Here is a 24,969-nt window from a genome sequence, read left to right as displayed (position 1 = left end):
CTTGTGGTTGCCAAGGGGAAGAGGGAACAGGGGAGGATTGGACTGGGAGTTTGGGCTTAGCAGATGCAAACTATATATATACTTGTATATAGTGGATAAACAAGGTCCTATAGTATAGCACAGGGAAGTATATTCAATATTCTGTAGTAAACCATAATGGAAAAGTGTATGAAAAAAGAATATATGTAGGTACACACACACACATATATATATATACACATACACACACACATATGTATAACTGAATCACTTTGCTGTACACCAGAAATTAACATGGCACTGTAAATCAACTGTACTTCAATATTTTAAAAACCTATGGTTTAACTTACAGAGTACTAAATTAAGGATAAGAGTTGGGAGTCAGCAAACTTTTTCTGTAAAAGGCCAGATAGTTGGGATTTTATGATTTAAAAAAAAACAACCTTCTAATATTGTGAGAACCACTCATGTCCTTAAATCATTGCAAAAACAGGCTGTGGCCACATTTGAGTCACGGATCAGTTTGCTGACCTCTGGCTTATGTCTGTACTGAACTGTATAACTCTGGAGCTTGTTTTCCAACAGTGAAATGGAAGTCTTGGATTATATCAGTATTGAATATGCGTACAGCAAACATATAAAGAATTAGAAAGAATCGCCTAGTGAACCCAAGCATGTATCACCCAGCTTCAGTAATGACGTTTTCTTCATGAAATTTTCCCAGGTTTTCTATTCCTAACTGAATGCTTCTTAGAAATATTTTCTACTTTATGAGTTTTTCTCCTTGAAATAAAAATAATCCATATTCATTATAAAGAGTTTGGAAAATAAGAGCGCAAGAAAAAAAAAGCTATCCTTATCAGAGATTACCTTTTATTATCTTCTAATATTTGTGTGTGTGAATAATTTCTTAAAATATGATCTATAAGCTGATACATACAGGTTTGCTTTCTTATTTTTAACCTAATTTAAAATTTTGGACATTTTCCCATGTCTTTCTTGGAAATCACAGTTTTATATGACCATATAATTTGGAAATATAAGGGTGACATATTTTATATGACCAGTAATATTTTATGATGATATGTCCAATATTTTTAAGCATTATAAATTCCACTATGATGAACATCCTTATGTCTAAATATTAGTCCTTATTCCTTAGATCAAAGACTATGGTCAATTTTAAGGCTCGAAACAGAAATGTTATACCCATTCAATGCAGTCTTATGTTGTCCTTTTAAATTCTAGATAAATTAATTTTCATTGCAATTACTTGATATGCATTTTAGGTCAGCTGCTATAATTTATACTTCTGTAGTCTCAAGGACTAATACTAATACATTGTGTTTCATAATAAGGATTAGGGGGGAAAAGCAAAGAAAATTTTGTTAAAAACAACCACTGCATTGGACAAACAGTAGGACTGGCATGCCACATAAATGTTTGTGTTGTAATAATTTTTAGAAAATAGATGATCCATAGGGTAATTGGACAAAGTACTAACACACACCATATTTTAAATCACCTGAAAATGCTGTATAACCATTGGGTCGTCTTTAAAATAAATTCAGACTACTTAACGAGTGATCTTCATTAGCTATACGTGTAGACTCCCTTGTAGATCTGATGTAAACTGACTCCACATTGGGTAGAAAGTTGTCTGAAAATATCCACCTATGGAAATTTATTTTTCTAGTTTTAGGGGGAAAATTCTGGATGAGAGGAGCATCAGATGTCACAGGGTTGATGACTCACACTAGTAATACATTCTGGAGGAAAGGCTCATCACGATGTTATTTTTTTTCCCCTGTGTGTCTCAAATATATGGTAGTTTTGGAGGATCTGGGAAGTACAGTTGAGAGTGGAAAAGTGAAAAAAAAAACTCCATATCTAATTTCATTGCCTAGAGACAGATTTCATTTATAAGTTAACATTGCAGCACACATCTGAAATCTCTCTATGTGGCCTAATGCGACTAAGTTGAAAGTTTAGCTTGTCAACATTACACAATTTTTATAATAATATTTATTGAACCTCTATTGATTAAAATTCTTTTATCATCTAAAGAAATTTGATAAAAATTTTAGTTATCAATTCTAAAGATATCCAATTATTATTTAAAAAGAATATCACAAGGCGTATTTTCAGATCCTCATGAGCACGTTTTATTGCATCAGTTTGGATATGAGACTGAGTCATGTTATTAAGTAACCTGCAAAATTCTATTTTTAGCAGCTCTATTTGTCCTGCTAGTGATAAGAGTGCACAGATTAGTCACACTCTCCTTCTGGAACTCTTGTTTTGCAAGTATTCAGCATTCAGTATCAGAGACTGCAAAGATACAGCTGAAGCAAATCCTTCAAACCCTAACTTAGTGAATACTGTAATATTTTAAAATATCATTATATAGGTACAACTCCCTGAAGTGTATTAATATACTTATTAATGGCTGCACTTTTGTACTGGGGCTTTTTAAAAAGTACATCTGATGTTCTTTTATTTGATGATGATGCTAATGTTTTCCCTAATCCGGTGTAGGAAGACTGAAAGGCTGGGAAGGCTGAAGGATTTTCCCTGAACTGCAGAGTTCGAAGCTATGTTTCAGTACATGCTGGTTTCCTTTTCCAATGAAACAAGTTTGCTGACCAATAACTAGACTGAGCATATGCTAGAATAACAAAACCTTGACTAAGAGCGGAGTAGGTCCTAGCCAGTCTTCTGGGAAATTAAGGCCGAGGGCTGTTAAGGGACTTGAGGTTGGGGTTAACATGTACACACTAGTATATATAAAATAAGTAAACAACAAGGACCTATTATATATATAGCACAGGGAGCTATACTCAATATACTGTAGCAACCTACAAATATATATACTTACATGTATTTTTATATATAAATCTTAATCACTTTGCGGTATATTTGAAAGTAATACAACATTGTAAAGCAACTATACTTCAGTTTAATAAAGGAACTAAAAGAGAAAAAAATGATTATTCTTGTGTGTGGTAGAGACTGGGTTAAATAACAGGTCTCTGATTTGAAGTCCTGGGTGACTTTCTACGCTTTGCAGTCAAAATCAGAAAGGATTTTCCAAATCATTCAAAATGATTGAACTGAATCATGTGCATATTTACATCTTGATTAGAGGCTTTTTATGTACATAGCAAAGGTTTCAGAACTTTAGGTTTCTACATCACTAGACAATTTCTGATCCAGTAGTCATTCTGGGGCTTCCCTGGTGGCTCAGATGGTAAAGCGTCTGCCTGCAATGCGGGAGACCCAGGTTCGATTCCTGGGTCGGGAAGATCCCCTGGAGAAGGAAATGGCAATCCACTCCAGCACTCTTGCCTGGAAAATCCCACGGACGAAGGAGCCTGATAGGTTACAGTCCACGGGGTCGCAAAGAGTCGGACACGACTGAGCGACTTCACTTTTACTTTCAGTCTTTCTGCTAATAAATGATTACTTCAAGCAAATCATGTTACAAAGTTTAAGCTCAACAAAGTGCTTTTAGCATGCTTTGGCATGCTAATCTCTCAAATAGCAATCTTAAAGATAGCATTATAATAGCACTTAGTTCTGTAAATCTTGCTGGAAATTTTGGCCAATTGAAGTGGATTTATGGCCCATAAATCTTGGGCAAACTATGGAACTCCTTGAGCTTTGTTTTCCTTATCTGGAAATTGGAGATGATCATAGTAACTACCTCACAGTGTTGTGGTTAGGACTAAACAATTAATAGACATAAAGCAGTTGGAATATAAGTGCCCAATAACTGTTTACTGTTTTATAATTGCTATTAACTTGTGATCTAAATCCTTATTATTAATATTTTCTAAATGTAATTGATTATGTAAGACCAAAGTGATAGGCAAGTAGGCCATGTATTTTTAGGTGTATTTTATTTGAAAACATTTTATATAATAAGGGTAAAATAGCCCTATTATTTTTTCCTTTTTAATGAAAATGTTCTTAAATTATTAGGTTTATGAAAAGGTCTCCATTGCTATTTGAGCCTTTTAAAAATGTATTGTTATTTGCAAGCTTTTTATATTGCTTTAATATGCTAAAGTTTTCAATTCTGCAGAATTTCCTACCTGATTACTTAGTGACTTTTTACGTTTCATTTGTAACAGGAGTTAAAGATGGAATGCAATTCTTCTGGCCTGTGATGTGGATATGAAACTTACTGGACCAGCAAGCAGGACAAGGAGGTAGGGAGACACTGTTTAACAACTTTAACTGAACACCTCCTACCCCTCCCCATCTGTGAGTTTAGAAAAAATATTGAAGAGTTTAAGAGGAATTTTGGAATTGATTCAAAGATCTCTGGAGCCCATTGCTAGTGTGTTGTGAATCCTAGTTCCCCCTAAGTGGGAGGAATTTTGAGGTGCTTCTCAGCTCACCTAAGGCAGAGGAGGGGAGTAAGGAAAAAGCTCGTGCAGCTTGCTATGCACTCCCTGCAGTTGGGAACACCCAAGGACAGTAAGTCTAACTCACCCCTGGAGTATCTCAGCAATAGGCTGGCCGTTTGCTTTGATGTTGGTGAGAAGAACTGGTTGCTTCATCTCACCTGCACTTGCAGGTTTTACTGGGTCAGAATGTGAGTTTCCAGGGGTCTAGAGTTGGGCCACATGTAGGAATTAGGGTTGAAGTTCCATCTCCTCCAAGAGGGATGCTAGGAGTGTTAAAAAGAGCTCTGTCGAAGGAGGCTGGGTCTCAGGGAAGTAGCCTCTAGCTAGAGGGACCCCAGCAGTGGAATTCAGGGTGTCTCTGATGACTCTAGAGAGTACCCTAGGAGCTTTACACACCTGCCAGGCCCAGAGACCAATGCCAAAAGCAGTCAGGCGAAGACTTTCCTGTCCCCTCTCCTTTACTCTCATCCCTTTCTTCAGTTTCAGCTGAGTCAGGAATTCTAGTTAGTAAACTGGTGTAGGGAACTGTGCTTCTGAGAGCATACATAAAGAGAAAAAAATAGAAGTTGCCTTCTACCCCGATATGTGTGGGAAAGGGAAATAGCTTTCACTTTGAATGAAGTTAAGGTTTTATTCTACTGGACTAGACATATTCATTATTTAGCGGCTAATCTTTTATTAGCTGAAAGTTACCAGAAAGGTCATGAGACTCGCCCTGAATTTCATCTAGGGGAAATGAAAGAATCAGCGCCCAGAGTAAAGTTAAATGGACAATTTATATTGTTTTACGGTAATTTTCATAAACTTCTGCTTGTTGAGGGTAATTATATATTCACAGTGAAGACCTTGATATTAGAAATAGTGTCACACTAGAAATGTCTATATATATTTTCATCATTATATTTTAGATCATTAGAGGTTTGTTTCCACAAGGATAGTACCCTTATGTATGAATATTGACAAATTGCTTTTCAAAAGGGTTTAAGTGCTTTTCACTCTCACTGTTCTTATATGAGTGTTTCAGATACAAAGAAGTTAAAAAGATAAACTGATTTAAAAATTATTGATTTTATAACATTTATGAGACTGCTGTTTACAAAAGAAAAAGAACATTGTTTTCAGCTAACCATACCTAAGCAAATGTAAAAAATTATTCTAAATATTTCTGGTTTATAGACTGTAAATGCCATTGCATTTTCTCTGTGGCTTATGAAAACCCCTTTATGTAGGAAAAGACGGCATAAAAAATTTCAGTCAGACATTAATTTTGAAGCACGTTAAATTTGGAGATAAAGGCATTTAGATTATTAATGAACCTAAAATAGACTTTTATTAAGTATTAAAAACTAATAATGCATTAGTATGCCCCTTGGCTTAAATTCTTAGGAGTCTTCTGGGACATAATACTTTCTGAAATCTTAAAAAAGACTAAATAAATACTCTTCATTAAGATGAAAAATTAAAAATAACTGAGCATTATCTCTAACAAAGTGTGCCATGACTCATGATTATTATGAAGTATGCCACATTTAGTTTTCAATTGATCTGACAAAGGAATTTGCAATAAAGGATACTACTATATATTTTATTGTTATCCACCTATGACTTTCATTTTCATAATAGCACAAAGTTTTGGTTAAGTCAGGAAAGTATGTAGGAAAAAGATAACAGCTGAGAATTAAAATATTAACAATTTGTTTTACTGTAAAAAGAGCAACATTAAAAAAAGATCAGCATTATTTCTTCAGATAAGATAATTTATATGTATAATACTAGTTTGCTTTTCAATGTATCATAAACTCTCTAACAGGGGTTATCATGAAGACAACAATATGCAGATAATTCTGAACAACTAGTGACTATGAATAGTTAGTTTTAGGATATTTTTTCTCCTTTCTTTTTCAAAAATGCTGGACAGGGAGAGAAATTATTATATATCCTAAACGGCTTGAGTAGCTATTTTGAGAAAACATCCTGAAATAGCTACGCTGACCAAATGGTCAGTTCTTGGACCCTTCATCTACAAGTTGTCATACATCCATAGTCAGAAATTTCTCTGGAAACCAAAGCAAGTCTCTGGATAGTTTGTTTTCTGCTGATTTCTTGAAACACCAACTTGGTTCTACTTCACTGACTCCTCTCAGTGGTGAATTCCAGATGACTTTTCTTATTCTAAATTGGCCTGTCAGAACTGTGATATTCTTCATGACTGTGAACACTAGTTCAGCTTCCAAATGACAAGGCAAAATTGAGTTGATAACCCAGAATAGAGAGAATATCACTTGTAAGGTCCCCTGCAAGACCGAAAGGATCCAACTTCCTCTGCCCCAGGAAAGGAGTGTCCCTCATAAGTTACACAACTGACCAGTCACATTTTACATGCTAGGATCACCGATATTCCCGCCACTCTGAGTTCAGTGGTGAGTCTCAGCAGATGGCTCGAGAAGTTCCTACCTGGACCAAGCTATATCCTGTGCGCTGGACCAGTGTGCGGAGAGCTGCTTCCTTCTGGGTTCCGCTCAATCCATCCCCGGATTTGTGATTTGATTCCATTGAGAGTGATTATCAGCAAAAAATCAGGTTAATTAGGGTTGCTCACTGAAACCAAATTTAAGATAAATTAAGTAAATTACTATTACCTAGTCCAAATGTGTCCCTTTCATGAAGGACATCTTCAGGAAACATTCTCTATAAATGAGTCACTTAGGTTAGAGTAACTAACAGTCACCCACAAACCAGACCAGTGAAATGTCCTCATTAAAAAAGAGCTTTTTAAAAATGTTCAATTTTAGCTGAAATTTAGAAGTAAAAACTGAATAATATCTCTTTTTACACTTAGACGACAGACCAGTATTTCTCAATCCAGTTATCCCAGAATGTCACCAAATGCTCGAAAACAGATTCGTTCTTACCAATTAAAAGAATACGTAGAATGGTCCTTGCAAATGTGGGGGAAAGAACACTGTTACTAAATCAAATCAACTAGAATATGGTATGAAGAGCCTTACCTAGGACATTTACCAACTTATTCTTCAAAGATAAATTTCTAGACCACAGGGTGCTAGATATAGAAAAGTCATGCAAACTACTCTGTAATAAAAGTATCAATGGGGTTTAGCAGAACAAGGACAATGGATCCTTTTGAGTGGTGCTGGAAGTGCCTACTGGCACCTAGATCACATGCAACATGGACCACTCAGGAAAGGATGTGAGGCTTTTGTAAAATCTAAGAAATTACAAAAATTTGCATATGTCAGTGTTGATCTATGCGGGCTACCCAGGTGGCTCAGTGGTAAAGAACTTGCCTGCCAATGCAAGAGACACGGGTTCGATCCCTGGGTCGGGAAGGTTCCTTGGAGAAGGACATGGCAGCCCACTCCAGTATTCTTGCCTGGGGAGTCCCCTGGACAGAGGGGCTTGGTGGGCTACAGTCCATAGGATTGTGAAGATACGGACACGACTGAGTGACTCAGCACACATGCTGACCTATGTAGCTACCAATAGGAAACTTCAGCATTTCATTATCTGCACTCTCTTTTTGGGAACATTATTTGAGCCCCATTCCCAATTTGATGGTGGCTCAAATCTAAAGATTCCCAGGGCAAGGACACATCCTTGGTGAAGGTCCCAGTTCACAGTGGGGAGAGGCCCTGGAGGTTTTCATGTTCAGAGAGGAATGAGCGGGAGCGACTCAGCGAAGCTCCTGTGCTCGATTTTCACTCGGCCTGAAGTGCTCTGCAACCAGGACAGAGGAAGCTTGTTTTACACTGATCTGAATCACATGCAAATATTGTGCATTTCACTATAGGCCCTATAAAAACTTCTCTGTCCTGTGCACTGGGGTTTCCTATACTACTGTGGTTTTCATTTAAAGATTCAGAGTAAATGTACCATTAACAACACAGGGAATGGGTAAAAAATTAGGTGACAGAAGTGAAGCTGAGACAATCATTTGAGTAAAATGCAGCTTCAAAGTATTCTGTTATTAAAAGTAATACAAATGCTCCCAAATTAATAGACAAACATCTTCTAGAACGTAATATCTTTCATATAATTTAGAAAACTCAATCAAGATTCCAGCGAGAATACTTCATTAGCTGTTAAAGGGATAGAACAGTTTCTTGTTCTGTATATAAGCATGGCCATTCTTGCCCAGAATTGCCTCATAATTCTTGCCTGCTTCTCACCCAGATCGAGTCAGTGCTCAATCACTCATTCTCTCAAGAAGCAATTAGCTATGTTATGGGGAGGGAGGTGGGAGGGGGGTTCATGTTTGGGAACGCATGTACACCCGTGGTGGATTCGTGTCAGTGTATGGCAAAACCAATACAGTATTGTAAAGTAAAATAAAGTAAAAAAAAAAAAAAAAGAAGAAGAAGCAATTAGCTAGTGTTGCCTGCATGCCAGTTTCATTTTCTGCCCAGCTTTATGGCACTGCGTTCCGTGGACAGGTGACTAAGTTTCTGTGTTCCTTACTTTACAAAAGGCAGAGCTTTGTTTGTTTCCATTTTAATTTTGTATCTTGGCTAAGACAAACTGGAATGTATTTTCTGATAGTGGTGGTTATATATATATATATAGATGCAGCAATTCAGAATGACGTGTAGCTTTACTGATACATTTATAGTATAAATAATCTCTATGCATACTACAAAGTAGGCATAAAATGAGACCTATATTTAGTTTATAATTCTAAACTGCTGGCGAAATAGTTATAGAAGTTTCTATGAAACAATATAAATCATTTAAAAAAATAAAACTACAAAGGCATTTTATATATTTTTTAAAAAGGAATTTTGTGCCTTTGGCAGCAACACGGATGAACCTAGAAATTATCATACTAAGTGAAGTAAGCCAGACAAAGACAAATATCATATGTTATCATTTATATGTGGAATCTAAAAGGATACAAATGAACGTATATTCAAAACAGAATAAATTTATATTAAAAAAAAAAAGAAATAGACGCACAGACGTAGAAAACAAACTTATGGTTACCAAAGGGGAAAAGAGGGGAGAGGGATAAATCAGAAGTTTGGGATTAACATACACACATTACCGTATGTAAAATAGATAACCAACAAGAACCTACTCTATAGGAAAGAGAACTGTACTCAATATTTAGTAAAAACTTTTAAGGGAAAAAATCTGAAAAGAATATATATATTCTGTATATATTCAGTCATATGTGTGTGTGTGTCTAAACTGAATCACTGTGATGTATACCTGAAACTAATTCAGCATTGTAAATCAACTATGCCTCAAAACCTTATGTTAAGTTCCCCCAAAAGGGATTTTGAAGATTCAGAAAGAAAAAGCTAGTAGTTAAGACTATTTCTAACTTGTTTACTTTTCTCAAATGTTACTAAAATTGCCTTTTCATCCAGATATTCTCAAATGATCCTACAGTGCTAGATTTAACCCATCTGAGCAAAGAGGTCATGGATGGACTGGGGTCTGATGAGGTTAGTCTTGTGTGTGTTACAGATGTTAGAAGGCAAAGTCTGTTGTCTTCTAGCCAAGCTGTAAGTTTGCTTTTTGCTGAACTTCATCTTCTCCATCAGGAAATAACAATTTGTGGTGAAATGACAAGTTTTATTTGCAAAACTTACCTTTAGTTTGGTCAATTATTAGTAAAGGTGATTAAACATTTGACATCAGAATGGTCTTTTGATCACATACAGGTTCACTCCGATATTATTGAGAAAATCTGTAGAATATCTCAACATAGTATCAAGTCTTTGGAAATTAGGACATGAAAACAAAATTCAAAATTTGGACCAGAGACACTTGATCTTCAACGTTTATTCCTCAAAAACAATCCTCTTTCAACACTGACCTAATCTAAGTGGTGAGCTCAAATCCAAGATCAATATATTCTTAAGCAAGTCAAACTTTTGTTAAAAAAAATTTGGTCAATTTGAGAAAAAGGCTTTGCAATACATTTTCTAACGCACAGAGTCGGACACGACTGAAGTGACTTAGCAGCAGCAGCAACACACCTTATAAATACATCAGATCTGAGCTTCTGAATTTTGAAAGAGCAATTTCCAGTATAATTTATTGAGGCAATCAAATTCAAAACCTATACATAGCAGACATTCAGAGCTAAACGAAAAGCACTCGTAAACGCTTATCCCTTATCCATTCACAAGTTGTATACTGGGTACATGCATGCATGCCAAGTCGGCTCTGTCATGCCTGACACTTTGCGATCCTACGGACTCTAACCCATCAGGCTCCTCTGTACCTACCATCATCCAAGAATTTTTGAGACACTAGGGATGAAGCAGAGAGCAAAGCAAATCCCTCTCTCCCCCAAATCTCATGAAGTTTTATGTGGGTGTGATAGACAATAGTAGGCAGGATAAATAGGCAAAACATGCACTCTGCTTATATTCATTTCAGAGAAGAAAAAAAGAAGCGAGAAGGAATGTGAAGTATATGCATTGGGAAGGGCATGGAATTTTAGATGGTGTTATCCTGATACAGCGAATTTGGGAAGGGACCTGGCTGAAGTGAGGGAGGTATTTGGGAAAGAGCATTCCAAGAAGAGGGCTTGGCAGGTTTGAGGGCCCTGCGGTGCGAGCTTGTTGATGAAACAGTGGAGGCCTAGGTGGAGAGGGTGCAGCTGAGTGAACTAGTAGAGAAATGGGATCTGATATCAGAGAGATGATGGTGGGCCAGGTTGTGAAGGATTTTGCAGTTCATAGAAAGGGCCTTGGCTCTTGCCTCAAGATGTGATGTTACTCATGTTTAATGGAATAGTTCTAACCATCAAGAACACGTTGATTTGCATTTCTCTAATCATGAGCAATGTTGAGCATCAAATGTTGCCATCTGTATATCTTCTTTGGAGAAGTGTCTATTTAGGTCTTCTGCCCAGTTTTTGATTGGGTGTTTTGTATACAGTGAGCTGCATGAACTGCTTCTATATTTTGCAGATTAATCCTTTGTCAATTTCTTTGGAAGGAGTGATGCTAAAGCTGAAACTCCAGTACTTTGGCCACCTCATGCGAAGAGCTGACTCATTGGAAAAGCCTTTGACGCTGGGAGGGATTGGGGACAGGAGGAGAAGGGGGAGAAAGAGGATGAGATGGCTGGATGGCATCACTGACTCAATGGATGTGAATCTGAGTGAACTCCGGGAGTTGGTGATGGACAGGGAGGCCTGGCGTGCTGCGATCCATGGGGTCACAAAGAGTCGGACACGACTGAGCAACTGAACTGAACTGAACTGAAAGAGGCTCAAGAGGAAAAGGATATATGTATTCATATAGCTTATTCACTTTGTCGTATAGCAGAAACTAGCACAGTGTTGTAAAGCAATTATACTCCAATTATATTAAAAAAAAAAAAAGGTAAGAAAATACATTGAAGGGAATCAGACAGGCCGAGGTGAGGGTGAGGCAAGGGAGGCAAGGCAAACAATCCGGTTCTGTTTTCATTTAAAATCTGCCATTTTGTTCACCATGAATTCTTTTCATTGATTTTGATTTTTTTAAAAAAACATTCCATTAATTTATCATTTGTCTAAACTACTGAGTTTTATGATGCCTCTGACAGTTTGCATTTAAGACAGGGCCTTGCTTCCCTTGCTCTGATTGGAAAGGTTGAGAGGAGAAGCAAGGAGACCAGTTAGAAACACCGGGACAGCCAGATAAGAGAGAGCAGCGGCTTGTGGTAGAATGGTGCTAGTGGGTGGGCTGAAAAGCGATCAGATTTTGGAATATATCTTACAGATGAGTTGTATGCACTGGGAGAGAGAAAAACAAGAGATTGGGGATGATCCTGTTCTTTGGCCTGGGCAGCTAGAGAAATGGAGTTGCCACTTTACTGAGATGAGGAACAAGGAGTTTGTGAAAAAAGAGCAGAACTCAGTTGGAGGCACATTGATTTCAAGATGCCCATTGGGTAGCCACGTGAATGCACAGTTCAATGCAGTTAGATATATGAGTCAGAATGTTATAGGAGGTTTATAGACAGAAGATACCAATTCGGCTACAATCTGCCTAGAGATGATGCCTAAGCTGTGAAATTGTATGAGATCAGTAGGGACCGGGTGTTAGAAAACAGATCAAAAGACTAGTCTCTGGGGTACTCCAACTTTTGGAAGCCAGGGATCAAAGAGGAATCAGCAAAGGGGAATGAGATGAAATAGTCAGACAGGTAAGAGGTGAACCAGGTGAGAGAGGGGGAATTGGAAGCCAAGGAGGAAACAAAAAGGATTTTGAGATCAAGAGCCGGGTCAGGTGTGCCAAGACCTGCTAAGGCAAGTAAGATGAAGCCTGAATAGGGATGCAGAGCCTGGAGCTAGACCTCCTGGATTCCATTCTGTGCCCTGGAAAATTTCCTTAATCTCTTGGTCACTCAGAATCTTCCACTGAGGGAGCAATGGTCTTTCTCTGGGGATTATTGGGTGAGTATTACATGAGTAAATATTTTGGGAGGGCTTCGGAAGAGTTCCTGGAATGTAGCAAGTGCTGGATTCATGTTGGGCACAGATAAGTAAAAATAGAAAAGGAAAAAAAGAAGAGGCAATCACCCCAACTTCTCAGAGATTGTACAGTAAGAAATTCCAGAGGTTCGTGGGACAGTTGGTTACCTAGATGAGAACAGAGAAGAAAGGGGCAAAGAAATGGGAGTTGGATAGAGGGAGAGCTTATGGGAAATATTAGGAAAGGATAAAGGAAAGAATCATGGGCTCCCCTCCCCCCAGCATCAGTTTGCTTATCTGTGAATCAGGATAAAAGGCAGGTTGTGACATTGCTGTTGTGGAGACGGAATGAGAAAACATCTGCGGCGTGCGAGTTGGGCCCAGCCCTCTAGGTACGCCCGCCTGCCTTTCTGTCTCTGCTATTCCTCATGTTGGAGGGGAGAAGCAGAGGGGGAAACAGCAAAGAGACTGCTGGAAGCTCCTTCTCAACATGGCGGCGCTTCCTTCTCCTCCTTCCTAATTCATTATGAAAATGAGGTGAAGGAGGGGCTAACAGTATGAAAAACCAGAGGTCTCCTCCAGCTCTGCCAGTTTGCATTAATCTGCCCTCAAGCCTCCCCACCCTGTTTTTTCTTAGCAAAGGAAGACTTTGTTCAAGCATATGCGCACCACCAAACCTGCTGCATAAATATACTGCCCTCTCGTGTTCTTCCATTCAGTGGAAACTGAGTCTCAGTTTCCTAACATTTAAAATTTAGGGTAGTGTTAGTTCCTACTTCACAGGGTTGTTTTTAAGGATTAAGTATTTTAAATGTATTCATATTTTAAATGGCTATGGACATTTAAAAACTGCCCAGAAAGCATTTGCTATATTATTATTTAATTGTGATTATAATTAATCTCTAATTCCAAGGGGTAGAGTTGCTGGGAGGATAAAGTCCCAAGTCCTTAGGATGATACATCATATATTCAGGACCAGCTCCCAGATTCCCCTTCCAGTGTGACTCGGAGACGCTGCTGCTGGGAATTCCCGTGTTTTCTTATATTGATACTTCTGAGCTCTCTGTTTCCAATGCTCTTTCTTTCTCTTCCCTTCTCTTCCTTACCATTCCTTTCTCGCATTTCACCTGACTGCATCCGCCCTGTTCATCCTTCCAGACCTACTGAAATATCGTCTGCTCTGTGACGGCTTCTTTGATCCTCTCTATTGATAATGTTAGATGCCACATCCTTAATTCTCATGAAAGCTGGTACCTGCCTCGGTTGTTGGAGATAGTACTATAACTATTTGCTTACTTAACTAAATTGTGAATGTCCTGAACATAAGGAGTATGTTGTATTCATCTTTGCCCAGAAGGTGTAGCCTGACTTTATGCTTAGTGCTTAGTAAATACCTGTGGAACAAATGAAGGACTTTGCATGAGCACTTTATAAACTGTCGTGACTTGCACTGATCAGAAGTAAAATGAGTCGCATCTAATTCCCTAATACTTATTATTATGCTTGTTCCAGTCACTTCCTGAAAGTTCTATCCTAGAATGAATTTGCTTTATGTAGGAATTGATTTGCAGGTTTCTCTGCATTTATGAATGAGTCATCATATCTGGGAGAATACAGTTTTATAAAATTAGAATGATGGTAACAATAACCCTGTATGCGAGACACAAAAGAGACACAGATGTATAGAACAGTCTTTTGGACTCTGTGGGAGAGGGAGAGGGTGGGATGATTTGGGAGAATAGCATTGAAACATGTATAATATCATATATGAAACGAATCGTCAGTCCAGGTTCAATGCAGGATACAGGATGCTCAGGGCTTGTGCACTGGGATGACCCAGAGAGATGGTATGGGGAGGGAAGAAGGAGGGGGGTTCAGGATGGGGAACACACGTATACCCGTGGTGGATTCATGTTGATATATGGCAAAACCAATATTGTAAAGTAATTAGCCTCCAATTAAAATAAATAAATTTATATTAAAATTTTTTGAGTACAAAGTGATTGAAAAAAAAGAACATATGTTTGGATTTAATTTTCTTCTCAAGGCATTTCTGGTTTTATATTTGCAATGTTAGTGCCTATTTGAAAAACATAAAGTGAACCTGGAAGTTATTGCGGGATCAAGATTTCTGCCTGCCTGAAAGTCATAGTTGGATTGGAATGAGCAATCACCTCCTCACTTGGCTGAAACTGATTGATAGAAATTTCCAGAGTTCACTATTGGACAGGATCAGAGCTGCTGTTCCTGACCTTTGACCCTGATGGCCTCCAAAGCCAGTAGGTCCTGGCTCAGGGAAGGTAGCAGGGAACAGAGGTGAGAAGGAAGCTGGAAGAAAGAAGCAGGTAGGAGGGGAAGATTATGACTTTTCCAAATCTAGAGCTGTCAGAAATAAACTGTATGATGCTCTGTTTTCCCCTTGTATGCTGCTTCTAAATTAGAACCCTAACCTGTAAAGAAAAGGATACATAAAAGTTGAACATAAAAATTGGGCTCACATAGAGAACCTAGTTGTTGAAGGAAAAATATGAGAATCTGAGGGGAATTTAGGTGATATTTGTATCTAGATTTGCCTGAAGTTATAACAATATGGGAAGATCTTAATGCCCTGGTGGCTACTAGGGAAACAGAGAAAGTGGGAAAATAAGCTTTTCGTTTGTTTGCTTTTAAAGTCCCTCAAAACAGTAAACTGAGCAAGGCATGAGACACGGGTAAGAGGAGTGCACGACGGAAAAGCCCGCTTACAGGACGAAGAAAGAACGGCTTAGCAAGAGCTGAGATGGCAGCTGTGAATGAGAGGCAGAGGGGAGCGAAACGCAGGGGAAGGGCAAAGACAGAACTGAAGTTAGAAGATTTCTTGGTGAAAAACTAAATGAAGTAATTATCCTCAACTTTAACCAAGAGGCCAACAAACACTTGATTATCTATTGCAAACGTGTAATGCCAGGCATTGGGCTAGACGATTTAGAGTAGTTTTGTTCATTTATTTCTATCTCATTTGTTTTGCGTTTTGCTTTTTTTCTGAAGAGAATGGATAGGAATAGTGTTAAGCTGTTCTCTGTGACTGAGGATGCATGGGATCCTGTACCAGCGATGTGCCATGTGCTTGTCAAGTTGACGGGAGCTTCAGTTGCTGTTGGGACCTCTCCAAACCAAATCCAGTCTTTCCCCAAAGTCTTACTGTTGCATGATGTAGGCCTTGTGGCTCAGATGGTAAAGAATCTGCCTGCAATGGGGAGAAAAGGGTTCGATCCCTGGATTGGGAAGATCCACTGGAGAAGGAAATGGCAACCCACTCTAGGATTATAGCCTGGAAAGTCTCATGGACAGAGGAGCCTGGTGGGCTATAGTCCATGGGGTTACAAAGAGTCTGACATGACTGAGCTACTAACACACCAGGTTGGATATAACTCTTAGGCAACATGCAAATTGTGATTTTATCATGAATTTCAGCCTTCTAATATGCCCTGGGAATCTTACACAGAAGTTTCAAATTGTATTGAAATGGTTTGTGAAGGATTTATGACCAAAGTTTACATATTTGCCTAATGAGATTCAGTAAAAATTACTCTGTATTACTTGATAAAATAATTTAAATTAACTCTAAAAGTCTCTTTGGAAAAGTGTTTACAATTAGTCTCAAGCTCATTTTGGAAGTGAATTAATGTGATAGCTCCTTATTTGGCCATGAATCATGAACGGTAACAAAATTAATGCAGAGTATGCATACATAAAATTCCAGAGTGTAGCCACAACAACATCTCACAAAATCCTATTACTTGGCGTATTATTTTTAAAAAACGACATATATAAACAAAAAAATCAAATTAACCAGAATACCTTCTATTTTTTTCAAGCATTGGTAATGAATTATGCATTAAGTTGGGCATGGTCAGTTTGAGCTTAGGCAAAGCTTAACATAAAATAATAAACTTGTTCATAGTAGTTATATTAATTTTACTGGTAAATACTGACAAAATCCTCCTTTTAGAGTAGCCTGCACATTTTTAGAGAAAGACAGTTTGCATTTAAATTTCAGTTCTGCCACCATGATTTTCATTCTTCTGAGACATTATTTCCTATTTTAAGAAAAGAATAGGAACATAGATACTTACATGTTTTTCTTTCCTTTGTTTTTTTAAACACAGGATTAAATAAATCAGATCATGGACATGAGAGCATCTTATGATGCGCCTGGCATACAGAAGGCACTTAATAAGCATTCCTTATTTGTTCCTTATCTGCTGATTTGGCTGGCCTTTTAGCCGCCATGGTCTGTGGCTCTCTGAATGGTTATTCTCCTTTCTAGAAACTGAGGGGAAGAGAAGCGCAGTTTTGAATGTACTATATTATCTTGACTTCTTTCTTACTGCTTTCTTTCTTCTTCTTCTTAATAGTCTAGGTACTTGCCTTCATGTATCAGTAGGAAACATCTTCAGTGTCCTCAGTGTTTGTGTGTTTGTGTGTGTATGTATGTGTGATGTCTTATAGAGCACATTCATTTTTTAATAAAAATTAGAAACAATCTAAATATCCAATGATAAAGAAATATGTTAATAAGCAGCGGTACAGCATAGCTAATAAAATTGATGTTCTAGTAGAACACATCATTTAAGCAGATATTTATAAAATATAATAAAGTAAAAAAAAATAGCAGGTTATAAAACTCCATATAGGCTGATTTCATTTGTGCTAATTTTTGTATTGTAATCATCAGACTGACTATAAAAGGCTAACTGATTATATCTGGGTGGTTAATTAAAAATTATTTCTCATTCTTGCTTATTTAACTATCTTAGCTATCTATAACATATAGTTCTTACTTTAATTTTAAAAAGTTAAATTATATTAATAAATGAATGTCAATATAAGCAAATCATCAAAAAACAAATCATCAAAAACTATGAGATATGGTCAAGATTTTGTTCTGAGGAAGCTGTTTATTTTCAGCATTTTTCTAAGTGATAATAATTTCACTAAAGAGGCTAGGAAAAGAGCAACATAGACTGAAAGAAATCTGAAGGAATTAAACATTAAATTAATAAAACAAAAATTTGTAAATAAATACATGTAAGAGCTGATTGAAGAGATGGTAAATTAGCACATCTCTGACAGTCTTGACAAGATGAAGAAAACTGTTTTAAAAACAAGGGAAAAAATGAATATAACCACAGATCAAGAGACTTTTAAAGAGAATGTTTTTATCAATAAATTGAAAAAATGCAGTAGTCAATTACCTGGGAAACTGAATTTTTAAAACTGCTTCAAGGGTAAGTTAAAAATTTGAATATACCAATGACTGTAAACTGTCATTGAAAAAAACTGTCATTGAAAAAAAAGATTGTATTTTTCCCAAATAACACAGATCCAAGTGGCTTTATCAGGCAGGTTTTATAAACTTCATATGTGTCTGTGCATCCTCATTCGTGTCCGACTCTGCGACACCATGGACTGTAGCTCACCCGACTCCTCTATTCAAGGAATTTCCTAGGCAAGAATACTGGAGCGGGTTGCCATTTCCTACCGCAGGGGATCTTCCCAACCCAGGGATCAAACCTATGTCTCTTGTATCTCCTGCATTAGCAGGTGGATTCTTTACCACTGTGCCACCTGCTTTAAACTTTAAGTTTTCTTAAATGAGTTTTACAGACTCATTTATGAAATATATATTATTATAGAAAGATTTTGAAGCATAGAGTAATAACAGAAAACATGTGAAATTTGACAGATTTAGCATATCTCTTATGCAAAGCCAAATATATCACAAAACAGAAAACTATAGACCAATATCACAAGTATAGATATGAACTGCATACAGCAAATTATCAAAAGATTAATATACAATAAACATGGGTTTATTACAAGACTACAAGATTATTCAGCATCAGGGATTCTATTAGTTTAACTCATTTCATTGATTCAAAGAAGAAAAAATATGAACGTCCCAGTAAATGTAAATTCAAAACACACTATTGGTTCAAAAAAAGGAAAAAACTCTTAGTTAGTAATAGAATAGTAATTCTTAAATTAATAGAGTATCTATCAGAGACATTCAGCAAACATTATACTAAATAGTGAAATACTGCAATAATTCATTCTCAGTAAAAAGAAGTAAATCAACTATATAAAACTATTAGAACTAATAAAGAATACTACAAAGACAGTTATAAAAATGTTCCATACTTAAGCAGAAAGAAACAAATGAGTATCTAAAAAATATAAATAAAAAATTTTAAATAACAGTAAACAATGTGAAATATCCAAAATCCATATGAAGAAAACATGAAATTCTACTGAAAGATCTAAAAGCCTTGGTAAATGGAGGTCTTATTATAAAGATTAATTCTTCTAAAATTAAACCAGTGTAATACCAATTTAAATTCCAATAAATTATTTTGAAATTTGACAAACTGACTCTAAGTTCATCTGGCAAGAAAAATGGCAACATATATCACAGTGTGTATTGAAAGTGTAAAGTTACTTGGAGCTAGCCCAATCAGAAGTTAAAACAGGCAATGGTGATCATCTGGTAATGCATAGAAATATTGAATTACCATGTTTTGTACATAGAATTAACATAGTATTATAGATCAATTATACTTCAAAAAATAATTAAAATAGGCACAGGAATAAACAAATAGATTAATGGCATGTTAAAAAAAAACTAGCCCCATAGTTACGTTTGTATTGGAACTGCCAATAGGTGTAATCATAGGGAGATCATAGACAATTTGAGACAAAGATGAAGTTGGCATACCATCTCACAGCATATACCTGGATGCTAAGTGGAAAAGAAATAACCTTTATAAACACTGTATAACTGCTAGAAGAAAGTATGGGAGAACATTTTTATAATCTTGCAATGTGGAAAGTCTTCCTAACTAAGCATATTGATAGCCAGAAATGAAAAGACTAATAGATGTGAGTAAGTAAAAATTACAATTATCTGTAATGGCAAAATAAAGCTAAGAAGCCACAATCTAGAAGAAAATGATTGCTACTTACATAATATAAAGAAAATTCATATCTGTAATATAAAAAGAGTACTTAAAACCCCGATTTCCTCCTCCTCTTTCTCCTCTTGCCTTCTGGTGCTCTGATATCAAGTCTGGAAAATCAGCCTCTGGTCCCCTAGATATGCCATTGCCCCACTGCAGGACCTCTGGTTTGCTGGCAGCTGTGTTTTAGAAAAATCTATCTTCAGCAAGGCAGAAGCTGTTGCTACTCCATGATCAAGGTCAGGAGGGGTGACCTCATCCAAGGTAAGGAGCAGCAGCTGTGCTTTGCTGGAGCAGCCGTGAAGAGATACCCCACTTCCACGGAAAGAGAAACCCAAGTGAGATGGTAGGTGTTGCGAGAGGGCATCAGAGGGCAGACACACTGAAACCATAATTACAGAAAACTAGCCAATCTGATCACATGGACCACAGCCTTGTCTAACTCACTGAGACTAAGCCATGCTGTGTGGGGCCACCCAAGATGGGCGGGTCATGGTGGAGAGGTCTGACAGAATGTGGTCCACTGGAGAAGGAAATGGCAAACCACTTTAGTATTCTTGCCTTGAGAACCCCATGAACAGTATGAAAAGGCAAAATGATAGGATACTGAAAGAGAATCTCCCCCAGCTTGGGAGGTACCCAGCATGCTACAGGAGATCAGTGGAGAAATAACTCCAGAAAGAATGAAGGGATGAAGCCAAAGCAAAAACAATACCCAGTTGTGGATGTGATTGGTGACAGAAGCAAGGTCCAATGCTGTAAAGAGCAATATTGCATAGGAACCTGGAATGTCAGGTCCATGAATCAAGGCAAATTAGAAGTGGTCAAACAAGAGATGGCAAGGGTGAACGTCGACATTCTAGGAATCAGCGAACCAAAATGGACTGGAATGGGTGATTTTAACTCAGATGATCATTATATCTACTACTGCAGGCAGGAATCCCTTAGAAGAAATGGAGTAGCCATTATGGTAAACAAAAGAGTCTGAAATGCAGTACTTGGATGCAATCTCAAAAACAACAGAATGATCTCTGTTCATTTCCAAGGCAAACCTTTCAATATCACGGTGATCCAAGCCTATACCCCTACCAGTAAGGCTGAAGAAGCTGAAGTTGATGGGTTCTATGAAGACCTACAAGACCTTTTAGAACTAACACCCCAAAAAGATGTCCTTTTCATTCTAGGGGACTGGAATGCAAAAGTAGGAAGTCAAGAAACACCTGGAGCAACAGGCAATTTTGGCCTTGGAATACGGAATGAAGCAGGGCAAAGGCTAATAGAGTTTTGCCAAGAGAACGCACTGGTCATAGCAAACACCCACTTCCAACAACACAAGAGAAGACTCTACACATGGACATCACCAGATGGTCAACACCGAAATCAGATTGATTCTATTCTTTGTAGCCAAAGATGGAGAAGCTCTAGACAGTCAGCAAAAACAAGACCGGAAGCTGACTGTGGCTCAGATCATGAACTCCTTATTGCCAAATTCAGACTTAAATTGAAGAAAGTGGGGAAAACCACTAGACCATTCAGGTATGACCTAAATCAAATCCCTTATGATTATTCAGTGGAAGTGAGAAATAGATTTAAGGGACTTGATCTGATAGACAGAGTTCCCGACGAACTATGGAATGAGGTTCATGACATTGTACAGGAGACAGGGATCAAGACCATCCCCACGGAAAAGAAATGCAAAAGAGCAAAATGGCTGTCTGAGGAGGACTTACAAATAGCTGAAAAAAAGAAGAGAAGTGAAAAGCAAAGGAGAAAAGGAAAGATATTCCCATTTGAATGCAGATTTCCCAAGAATAGCAAGGAGAAATAAGAAAGCCTTCCTCAGCTATCAATGCAAAGAAATGGAGGAAAACAACAGAATGGGGAAGACTAGAGATCTCTTCAAGAAAATTAGGGATACCAAGGGAAGATTTCATGCAAAGATGGGCTCGATAAAGGACAGAAATGGTATGGACCTAACAGAAGCAGAAGATATTAAGAAGAGGTGGCAAAAATACACCGAAGAACTGTACAAAAAAGATCTTCATGACCCAGATAATCACGATGGTGTGGTCACTCACCTAGAGCCAGATATCCTGGAATGTGAAGTCAAGTGGGCCTTAGAAAGCATCACTATAAACAAAGCTAGTGGAGGTGATGGAATTCCAGTTGAGCTATTTCAAATCCTGAAAGATGATGCTGTGAAAGTGCTGCACTCAATATGCCAGCAAATTTGGAAAACTCAGCAGTGGCCACAGGACTGGAAAAGGTCCATTTTCATTCCAATCCCAAAGAAAGGCAATGCCAAAGAATGCTCAAACTACCGCACAATTGCACTCATCTCACATGCTAGTAAAGTAATGCTCAAAATTCTCCAAGCCAGGCTTCAGCAGTACGTGAACCGTGAACTTCCAGATGTTCAAGCTGGTTTCAGAAAAGGCAGAGGAACCAGAGATCAAATTGCCAGCATCTGCTGGATCATGGAAAAAGGAGGAGAGTTCTAGAAAAACATCTATTTCTGCTTTACTGGCTATGCCAAAGCCTTTGACTCTGGATCACAACAAACTGTGGAAAATTCTGAAAGAGATGGGAATACCAGACCACCTGACCTGCCTCTTGAGAAACCTATATGCAGGTCAGGAAGCAACAGAACTGGACATGAAACAACAGACTGGTTCCAAATAGGAAAAGGAGTACGTCAAGGTTGTGTATTGTCCCCCTGCTTATTTAACTTATATGCAGTGTACATCATGAGAAACACTGGAAGAAGCACCAGCTGGAATCAAGATTGCCAGGAGAAATATCAATAACCTCAGATATGCAGATGACACCACCCTTATGGCAGAAAGTGAAGTGGAACTAAAAAGCCTTTTGATGAAAGTGAAAGAGGAGAGTGAAAAAGTTGGCTTAAAGCTCAACATTCAGAAAACGAAGATCATGGCATCTGGTCCCATCACTTCATGGGAAATAGATGGGGAAACAGTGGAACAGTGTCAGACTTTATTTTGGGGGGCTCTAAAATCACTGCAGATGGTGATTGTAGCCATGAAATTAAAAGACGCTTACTCCTTGGAAGGAAAGTTATGACCAACGTAGATAGCATATTAAAAAGCAAAAATATTAGTTTGCCAACAAAGGTCCGTCTAGTCAAGGCTATGGGTTTTCCAGTGGTCATGTATGGATGTGAGAGTTGGACTGAAGAAAGCTGAGTGCCAAAAATTGATGCTTTTTGAACTGTCGTGTTGGAGAAGACTCTTGAGAGTCCCTTGGACTGCAAGGAGATCCAACCAGTCCATCCTAAAGATCAGTCCTGGGTGTTCATTGGAAGGACTGATGCTGAAGCTGAAACTCCAGTACTTTGACCACCTCATGCGAAGAGTTGACTCACTGGAAAAAACCCTGATGCTGGGAGGGATTGGGGGCAGGAGAAGAAGGGGACGACAGAGGATTAGATGGCTGGATGGCATCACCAACTCGATGTACATGAGTTTGGGTAAACTCCGGCAGTTGGTGATGGACAGGGAGGCCTGGCGTGCTGCGATTCATGGGGTCACAAAGAGTCAGACACGACTGAGTGACTGAACTGACTTAAAATCAATAGTAAAGAGACACAAATAAGTGGGCAAAGAGCAAAGGACACAAGCAGTCAATTCACAGAAAAAAGTAGTTTATAAATTTAATTAAATATTATTTATGTTTAATGACAGAAAAGACAAATCAAATGAAGATAATTGGTTCTGCCTTTTGTGGCATTTAGTCTTTAAGTCATGTCCAACTCTTTGTGACCCTGTGGATTGTACCCCACTAGGCTCCTCTATCCATGGGATTTCCCAGGCAAGAATACTGGAGTGGGTTGCCATTTCAATCTCCAGAGGATCTTCCCAACCCAGGGATTGAACCTGGGTCTCCTGCATTGACAGGCGGATTCTTTACCACTGAGCCACCAGGAAAGCCTTTTTGCCTTTTATGGAGCAGAATTTAAAATTTCAAATAATACAAATAATAATATACATAGCTGACATTAACTGAACAATTACTATTGGCTATGTTCTAAAAGTTTAATATATAATTTAGTTCAGTTCAGTTGCTCAGTCATGTCTGACTCTTTGCGACCCCATGAATCACAGCACACCAGGCCTCCCTGTCCATCACCAACTCCCGGAGTTCACTCAAACTCGCGTCCATCGAGTCAGTGTTGCCCTCCAGCCATCTCATCCTCTGTTGTCCCCTTCTTCTCCTGCCCCCAATCCCTCCCAGCATCCATATTAAAACTCAGTGGGGTAGGTATTATTCCTATGATATAGGTAATAAACCAAGTAAGGTTAATGAGCCCAAGGTTACTTGGTAATGAGTGGAAGAACTATGACCTGAATCTGTGCTTCCCTGGTGACTTGGATGGTAAAGAATTCACCTACAATGTGGGAGACCTGAGGTCAGTCCCTGGGGTGGGAAGATCCCCTGGAGGAGGGCATGGAAACCCACTCCAGTAGCCTTGCCTGGAGAATCACCATGAACAGAGGAGCTGGCGAGCTACAGTTCATGAGGTTGCAAAGAGTCGGACATGACTGAGGGACTAAGCCCAGCTATGACTTGAATCTAAGTAGCCTGGGCCTAGCATCTGTGCTCTTAATTACTAAATTTGAGTTCTCACCTACTTTGGCCACATGATATGAAGAGATGACTCATTGGGAAAGACCCCGATGCTGGGAAAAATTGAGGGGTAGAGGATAAGGGGATGACAGAGGATGAGATGATTGGATGGTGTCATTGGCTCAGTGAACATGACTTTAAGCAAACTCCAGGAGGTAGTGAAGGACAGGCTCGCCTGGCGTGCTGCAGTCCATGGGGTTGGCAGAGTCAGACATGATTTAGTAACTAAACATCAGCAACATCTCAGAAATATTAGGCAAGTTGTGACAGGGAGAAGAGTGAGATTATATCTCCTAGCCTCCCTTAGAGTGTGAAAACCATGATACCATGATATAACTGATGAAGCTCGTACTGTGAGTCTATGTTCTCTTCCACGGGGACAACGTTATGGATCATTTAAAGCAATATGGTAAGTTAGTCTCTTTGCTTGAATGAAATGAGCTATTGTTCTAATTTTTAAACAGTGCTGTGGATGGACTGTCTGATGGTTCAG

At 38.2% G+C, this 24,969-nt stretch overlaps 1 protein-coding gene across 11 annotated transcripts in view; it reads right to left on the bottom strand.

Moving 5' to 3' along the window:
- Positions 1-24,969, bottom strand: part of A1CF (APOBEC1 complementation factor) — an 88,342-nt gene that overhangs the window by 48,594 nt on the left and 14,779 nt on the right. For 6 of the 11 annotated variants that reach the window (XM_069567852.1, XM_069567851.1, XM_069567857.1 and 3 more), the window contains one exon: positions 6,849-6,992. The exons of the other annotated variants lie outside the window; for them this stretch is intronic. In XM_069567852.1, coding sequence (XP_069423953.1) covers positions 6,849-6,947 — 99 coding nt within the window. In that variant the 5' untranslated portion in view covers positions 6,948-6,992. The remainder of the gene's footprint in view (positions 1-6,848; positions 6,993-24,969) is intronic. 11 annotated transcript variants of the gene reach the window in all.

The sequence above is a fragment of the Ovis canadensis genome, chromosome 22 (genome assembly GCF_042477335.2).
Source record: "Ovis canadensis isolate MfBH-ARS-UI-01 breed Bighorn chromosome 22, ARS-UI_OviCan_v2, whole genome shotgun sequence".
NCBI classification, from domain to species: Eukaryota; Metazoa; Chordata; class Mammalia; order Artiodactyla; family Bovidae; genus Ovis; species Ovis canadensis.
This window is presented reverse-complemented; position numbering and strand designations above follow the sequence as displayed.